Here is an 8,331-nt window from a genome sequence, read left to right on the forward strand (position 1 = left end):
CGTATGAGACAGGAGATTCCAGGAAAATCCCACGCCGGACATACGTAGGACCACGTTATCCCACGATTTACCAGTGGACATCCCTTTGAGATCCTATTGAATATCCCGTTTTCCGAGATATTAGTGCATATCTGGATATCCCGCGGAGATCCTATGGATGTTCCGGGAGCAAATTCGGATGATCTCGGGATGTGCCGTTGTGCATTGCGGATCTGCCTCGAACGTCCCGTGGACGTCCGTGCGCTATGTGGAATTTAAAATAGTGAATACTGACTTCAGCATTTCTCGATATTTGACCTAGAAGAGAAGGAAAAGGAGCGGAGGCGGCTCACAAAAATGACCATACGAGCTGTTCGAATTTTGTGCAACTTCGGGCTCAGATGGATTCTATATGAAAGATGCAGGAGGAAGAGTGAAAATTAATTGTTCACAGTAACACGTAAGGATATTTGTTAGTAAGGTTATAAAATTAGAGGGAACCAAAATGTTTAAGAAACCCCTTTGTTTTATCATTGGGTGTAGAAAAAAAAACATGATAAAAATTTCCATGTACAGAGATCATTTATTTTTTATATGACGAAAACTTAATATGACTATTTCGTAGAAGTTCCTGGGAAACAAAACAGAATTCTCGAGTAAATGCTTCAAAGTACTAAAATACTATTTGATTAATTTAATTTTGTAAGACTTAACTGTTCTGGAATTGGAATATATAGAGATTTACAAAAATGTACAGAGTCATCATTTTCTAAACCTTGAAATTTTCACAATCAGCAAACAAAATTGTGACTGCATCAAGTGCAACTCAACATTACAGGGAATTGGATATTTCAACCAGGAACTCTGGGCAGTGTGTACAACAGGTAGTACAGAAAGTAGTAATAATACTGAAATATTTCATTATCAGAGGTTTCTTATAACGCCTGTAAAAAAAATTGTGTTTTTCATCACTATCACCATATTTTTTCTAATTAACTTTGTAGACCTGTGTACTGGTTCCGGCATTATGTCCAAGAACTTTGCAAGCTTACATATGACAAATAATACTTACTAAATTCGTGATTCTAGTAAATCTATTATTTGTGCTGATAAAAATTTCTACAATACTGACATTTGAAATCGTTCCACTTGAAGATTTTATTTCCCACAAGCTACACGAGTAATTAATTCGAAACTGTTTTAAATCGTTCATAGAAATCAACACTTTCTGCTCAGTTTTATCACAAAACATACACACATAATATTCATTAGGAAGAAACTATAAACACAAATATCTTCCTTAGTCAGCAGTTTATATACCACACGTTGTCATTGCATGTTAATCACAAAATAGTTCACTAGCATTAAACTATGGAAGACTCCGCCCACGCAAAATTTATTCTTCTTCAAACAGTTCTGATATTTATCTCTTACACTATTTTTTTTTCATACGCTTATATGAAAATTTTCAGAGTCAGAATCATTGGAATCAAATAAAGGGAACTACTGATTCGATGCATCACTTGAGAACCTTTTTGTTGAGGTTGTAGTCTACTTAGACACTTTTGTCTTTCCTCGTATCCAAAACTAACGAAGTTACAATATAAGGTCATTTTGCAAGACTTGTCACATCCTCGGAGCAGTGATGGATCACCGTCTCTAACTGTGAACCTAAAAAGCAAAAGGAAAAAAAGTCAAATGTAGACATTTAAGTAACTGAATTTATTTTACTTAGCCTTACGCGATTAAAAATTATCAATTAAAGTCATCTTGAACTTTATCGAAACTTTTGATTTGATTATCAAAATTTGACAATATTAGTAGCTTTCAACGTAAAACAAAAAAATGCTCAAAAAGACAGGATATATACCAATCGGTTGATCTTACTAACAATTGTGAGCAAAATAAAAAATTATACGCGTGAGCGTAAAATCCCATGTGTAGTTTTTGAGAAAATAAAAAAAAAACGTAATTTCTTTTTAAACCAAGATATTGATGCTGTGTAAGAACCATGCCACTTATTGAAGTAAAATTGGTACTGAAATATATCCTTATGAAGTTCTTCATTATGGGAAAGAAAATCTATATTACACAGTATGGTTAATGAGATACCAATTTAAAATAATATTAAATACAAAGTATGTACAGTATTTTTGTTTAATTAAAATATTGTAAAAGGTTATGACATCAGTGCACAAATTAAAATAATATGCTTGTAAGTAAATTCTCATACCTAGTTTTCGAGATAAGTGTAAAAAAAATATATATGGCATTAAAAAATACGCAGTCTGTTGCCAATAAGAATTGAAGTTTTTATTTTGCTAGAATAAATTATTATTTATTTACGTATTGTTCTGTATAAATAGACTTAAGTGTAAATTGTATATATTGTTATACAATAAATAATTTATTATAATAATGTATAACGTTTTTATATAAAAAATAAAACAAAATAATCAACTAAAATTATATTTTTAATACAAATTTTTACGTAATGCTGACATTATCAGTAGCAGCGGTTTCCACAAATTACTAGGGGGGATTGTCATATAATAAACAGTTTATCATAATAAAGTTTTGTTCTATATAATTAAAATAAAAACAACTAAAATCATATTTTTCAATACAAATATTTGCCTACACACAAAAAAAAAATTTAAAAAATAATGAAACATCTAAAAGTAACAATAACCTATGGCAAAAGTTACATGAAATAAAAAATAAACTTTCCCCAAATCGTCAAATCAAAAAAATAACATTCAACTAACCTTCGTGTGTATTTCTATATTCTATTATTTCCCCCCAAAAGTTAAAAACATCTACTAACGTTATAATATAAAAAAATAAATTTTCCAAATCTAAACAAAAAACTCCCAACAACTAATATTTTTAAGTATAATAACAATATTTATCAAAACTATTATTTCAACTTTCTAAAACTCGAAAATATCAAAAATTTTCCAAAAAGCAAAAATAGTTAAAACAAAAAAAAAAAAAAAAAAAAAAAAAAAATCACGCATATAAAAAGTCAAAGTTTATAAACCAAAACAAGTTTATTAAGCTTCTATCATTCAATCTGTCTCTAAAAACAATCATCAAAACATTAACTATAAATTAAAAATAAATAAACAAATAAAATAAAAATAAATAAATAAAATTGCATTATATAGGTAAAATATAACAATTTAAATATCCAATTAGCATTCTCACATTTTATATATAATGTTTCTTCCTTTTGTATTTTATGTAGATATTAAATTATATTAATTATTTCTTTTATATTCAAAATAATTAATTAATTTAATTATATCTTCTTATTTTTATTCAATTTCCTTTGTTCTCCCATCTGTCACATCTAAATAAAATAATCATTTAAATATTGGTCTCTATGTAACAAGTAATGCATTATTAACACACTATTATTACTACCAATACTACCCATTCCATTCTATTATTGCAATACTAATGCACTATTCTAATTATTTCTTTATTTAAATTTTTAACAATATATTGTTTGCCTTTTTGTTGGGAGTTATTCAATAAACTTATAATCGGGTGAAAAAAAAAATGAAATCTTTGAGTTTTACGTCCTATAATCGGGTGAGAAAAGCTTGGTAATTGTTATACATACCCTGATGTTAGTAGTAATAGGTGCAAACAGATGGAATGGTAGGAAATATCGAATTAGTGTGATTTGTATATATTTGTGTATGTGATTAATTGGTTGTGGTATTCTCTGAAGGAGTGAAGTGTCAAGAGTTATATTCGCTCAAGTGTAATTAGTTGTCGTTTGGGTCTTACAGTTGGTGGAAAACCCTGTAATTAATATGTTGAATAAATAAAGTATTGGTTGAAATAAATAACTGTTCTGAGGTTTGAGTCCTCGGTCTAGATTAGTTATAGCAGAAATTTAAGTTATTGAGTACCCGTAAAGAGATACATCATTCTATTCCTAACACATAGGGATGCGCACGAGACAAGATTTATGGCTGTCTCGACTCGAAAATGTGCTGTAAAAGTGATGTCTCGACTCGAAAAATATATATTTTTCTATTGGAAGAGCAGTGTCTCGACTCGAATTTTGTCAGGAAAATCCTCTCTCGACTCGTCTCGTGCGCATCCCTACTTACACACCTGGAGTTTCTACACCATCTTTGATTTTTTTAGTTCATAGATTTATATGGAGAATTATTCTTCTCTTTTCTTTGAAACGAACTGAAATTTTAATTGTCTGATTTCACGGATTTCTTCAAATATGTTTAAATGTACACTCATGTCCAAAATTATTGTCGCATGTCTATAAATGTTTTTATAGGAATATAATTTGATAACGAATTCGCCCAGTACTTTTTATAAAGTTAGTATGTGTATAATTGGCAGGCATGTATGTGGCAAATTTCATGTCAAAAGAGCAGTAAATAAGAACAATAAAACGAAAATAAAACTTTCTTGTACATTTAGCAACATTTTGTTTAACTTATTCTAATTTTTGTATTTATAATTCTTCTTCTGTGAAATTTACCACAAATATACATTTCTCGATGATAGACATAATATCAGTATTAAAAGTATCTGCAAAATCATTATCAAATTATACTCTTACAAGAAGACAGTTATAGATATGCGACAATCATTTTGGACATGAGTGTACTTACTTGTTAGTGTTTTCTTTAAATATATTAGTCAATATATTACTAGAGGTGAGCGCTGGACCAATGAAGCATCATGTCCCTCTATTTAGAACTTGGGTGAAACTTGATAGTGTACATAAACTTTTAATATACACGTGCACTATTTTTAAACACATAATACATTTTTCAGTTAGTTCACACATCACAATATTAATTCAGATACACAACATGTAACCTAAAGTACAATTCAAGGACTATCATTTGCTTTCCCAGAACAGTTTGTATGATTTAACATCTGATATCCCTGCCCAGTAGCGGCGCTAGGCTCGTAACTGTTCGGTCCAAAAAAATATCCCCATTCTGAATTTTGGTTGAAAAGTTTTATTTAATAAGATTTGCGTTCAAGTTGGCGTTTCCAAACTAACTGCTTCGATAATTGGATAATGGTGTTTTATTCTTAAATCGTTTTTAGTTTTTTTTTTTTTTTTTTTTTCTGATATCTGGTATAATCGAATAATTTTCTGTGCCGTGAGTTTAGGGGGAAAATATACGCAATTTATAATTTTTTAGATGCTCGCAAATATTAAATAGGAAACTGAAACGTATTGAGATCAAAGGCATACGATTTGGCGTACTATGTGGGTACTAGATGACAGAAATGTGTTTGAAGTTCCAAATACTTGCCCTAGATGGCGCAACTTTGATTCCCGCCATTTTTCAGTCAGCTGTTTCATAGTTGTGGAAAACGAGTGCGTATTGACAAGTTTGGAGACTGCTGGTACTGTATTCTAAATTACAAAGCTGGCATCTGCGAATACAAAGCTGTATTTGTGTTAATATTCGTTCCATTCAGTAATTTCGTCATATATTTTCAGTTTCCACATCATGAGAAAGAAAGAGGACCTATCTTCAAGAAAACAAGTTATGATTATGGGACTGAAGTCGCAAGAACTATCGAATAGAGAAATCACAAGAAGGTTAGACATTGACCACAAAACAGTGGGTAATGTTTTAAAACGTCAGACTGAAACTGAAATGTTGACACAGAAGCACATAAAGGACAGAAAAAAATTCGTGGATATGTTTGGAAAGTGGACAGTTGATGATTGCAAAAGGGTAATTTTCTCAGATGAGAAGAAATTTAACGTTTTGGTAGTGATAGTGGTGTAAAACCAAGGATGTTATAAAATAGAGGATCTGCCCATACCTATCTTCATCATATGAACTCAATGAAGCCAAAAAAACAATCTAGCATCGTCTGAGCTGGCACGTCTGATTGGCTGCTCTCGTTTCCGCCATGATTGTTGGCTTCAAACATTGCGATTTTAGTGGCGCGGAGTGGGAAGAGTAGGTGTGGCGAAGCTGTGACGTATGGCTTCACGATGTTGTTGTATGGGCAGATCCTCTATTTTATAACATCCTTGTGTAAAACTGTGGATGGAACGGGAAGAAGAGTTAAAGCAAGAGTGCATCACGGGGACAAAAAAAAGTTCAGTAAAAGTGTAATGCTATGGGGAGCAATGTGTTCCAAAGGTGTGGGAAGAATTAAAGTTCGCACAGGTCCAATCGATGGTTTATCGCAGCCCTGCCCACGGCGAGCAGATAGTGGAAACTCTCCTCGTGAACGCTCACGAGCATTCTACGGGCAAATACCATTGTTCGTGCTTCGTGTATCTTCGGGTTTTGTCCTTGGAGGAGCGGAAGTGTTGTCAACCTTGGCGGTAATCACTAGCTTACCAAAAAAAAAAAAAAGTATGTATGGTAACTGATTGCCGTTTAGTGTAAAGTGTTTTTTACAATGTGGTAACCGTTAACTATAGACAACAGAAACTTGTAACAGCAATCAAATGATAAACTATGTACGTTCCTTTTCTTCTTTTTTCTTTCCTTTTGTTAAAGAAGGATGTGGTGGAACCAAACCATCGCTTACATTTATAAAAATTTTCTAGTTTGCCTAATGGAAAACCAGTTTTCAATATATATATATATCTTATCAAGTTCTTAATCCGAGTGTGGGTTTGTTATATTATGTTGTTTCGCTTTTTAGGAAAAGAGATAATCTGTTGAAACGAAAAAAAACTGTAGCACTTGTTTGTAATTATCTAAGTATATCTCCAGAAAATTAGCTTATGCATGTATGTGTGTACGAATAGGCTTAGCAAGGGGTTGGTTGTGGAGATTAGAAGCCACTATTACACTATCAATAGGAAGAATAGTATTTCTTACTCCACTTTTAAAGTTACTTTGATCGCAAAGAATCAAACAAAATATTAAGAGAGCCAAAGAGATTTTCCATTTTTAAGTGTGACCGTTAGTGACTGCAATTAGTTTTTTTTTATTTTTTTTTAAAACAAGGAGTGTCTTTTTAATAAGGAAAAATGTATTGTACCTGGCTGGTTGCTTGCCGGTGGCTTGTTAAAAGTGAAAAAGAATGTTAAATCATTTCAACGACTGAAGCTACACGCTTGTCTTTCTTCGATAGTTACTGACTGATTTTGAAAGTCACAATGTTCTAGGCCTACTGTAATAGCGTAGGCCTACTGTAATAGCGTAGGTCTACTGTAATAGCGTAAATTCGAAAGGAAACGTTCCAACTGAATGATACGAACAATTATTCCCAATGTCTTGAACATGAAACGTGGGTTGCACGGATAACGCTTAAAGTAGGCTGGACTGCACTGGAACTTCCTTCCGGCAAATTAGTGTTTGGTCGAAACTCGGTTCTTCTGTGTAATTGTCTCTTAACAACATTTGAACATTTCTTTTAGATAATAATAACTAACTAACTCTATGGTCTATGGAACCCGAAGGTTCAATGCCGCGTTTACAAAATATTTCCACTAACTTATGTCCTTAGCCAACTGGATCCAGTTTCTACTCTGTACTCTTACTTCTGCAAGATCCATCTTAATATTGTCTTCCCATCTACGCCTAGGTCTTCCTAGTGGTCTTCTTCCAATTGGGTTTTCAGTTAAAATTATGAAAGCGTTTCTAATTTCTTCCATTCTGGCTACATGGCCTGCCCACCTGAGCCTTCTACACTTAATAACCCTAATAATGTTAGGTGAGCGGTATAAACTATGCAATTCCTAGTTATGAATTTCCTCCAATCCCCATTTTCATCCCTCTTTGGTCCGAATAATAATAATAATAATAATAATAATAATAATAATAATAATAATAATAATAATAATAATAATAATAATAATAATAATAATGCGTATTATTATTATTATTATTATTATTATTATTATTATTATTATTATTATTATTATTATTATTATTATTATTATTATTATTTTCAACCTCCCGTCGTTCTCCTATCAATCTAGCAACGAAAGGCGTTTACAACTTAGCAAACGTGAAGCGAATGACAAATTACAGACCGAGTGCTAATGTAATACAACGTCACGAATTGTGTAAGCAAGCTAAAAAGGTCTGAAACAATTCGTTTCCGATTTTTGCAGTCGTTTTTATGTCTGTAAGACGACATGTTTAATATTAGTTTCTTTCTTTCTTTCTTTCTTGTTCATTTGTTAGTTACTTCAACGCTAACTGTAACGTCTATCATGCGTCTTCCTCAACCAAAAAACGTACCAATTTTATTTCCTGTAGTGTTTTCGCGTCACTGCTTTCGAAATGGGGAGGGGGAGAGCACACCTGCACATTTCACGCTTGCGTCTGCTCAATGCTTATCATCGTGCGAATTTCTGGCCAGGCT

General features: G+C 32.1%; 1 protein-coding gene across 1 annotated transcript in view; it reads right to left on the reverse strand.

Moving 5' to 3' along the window:
• Window positions 1–542: 542 nt before the first annotated feature.
• The window catches only part of LOC145684119 (sphingomyelin phosphodiesterase-like), a 142,322-nt gene continuing 134,533 nt past the window's right edge, over window positions 543–8,331 (reverse strand). The window contains exon 10 of the mRNA XM_081756045.1: window positions 543–1,650. Coding sequence (XP_081612171.1) covers window positions 1,434–1,650 — 217 coding nt within the window. The 3' untranslated portion in view covers window positions 543–1,433. The remainder of the gene's footprint in view (window positions 1,651–8,331) is intronic.

The sequence above is a fragment of the Thermobia domestica genome, chromosome 4 (genome assembly GCF_964235325.1).
Source record: "Thermobia domestica chromosome 4, izTheDome1.hap1.1, whole genome shotgun sequence".
Taxonomy (NCBI): Eukaryota; Metazoa; Arthropoda; class Insecta; order Zygentoma; family Lepismatidae; genus Thermobia; species Thermobia domestica.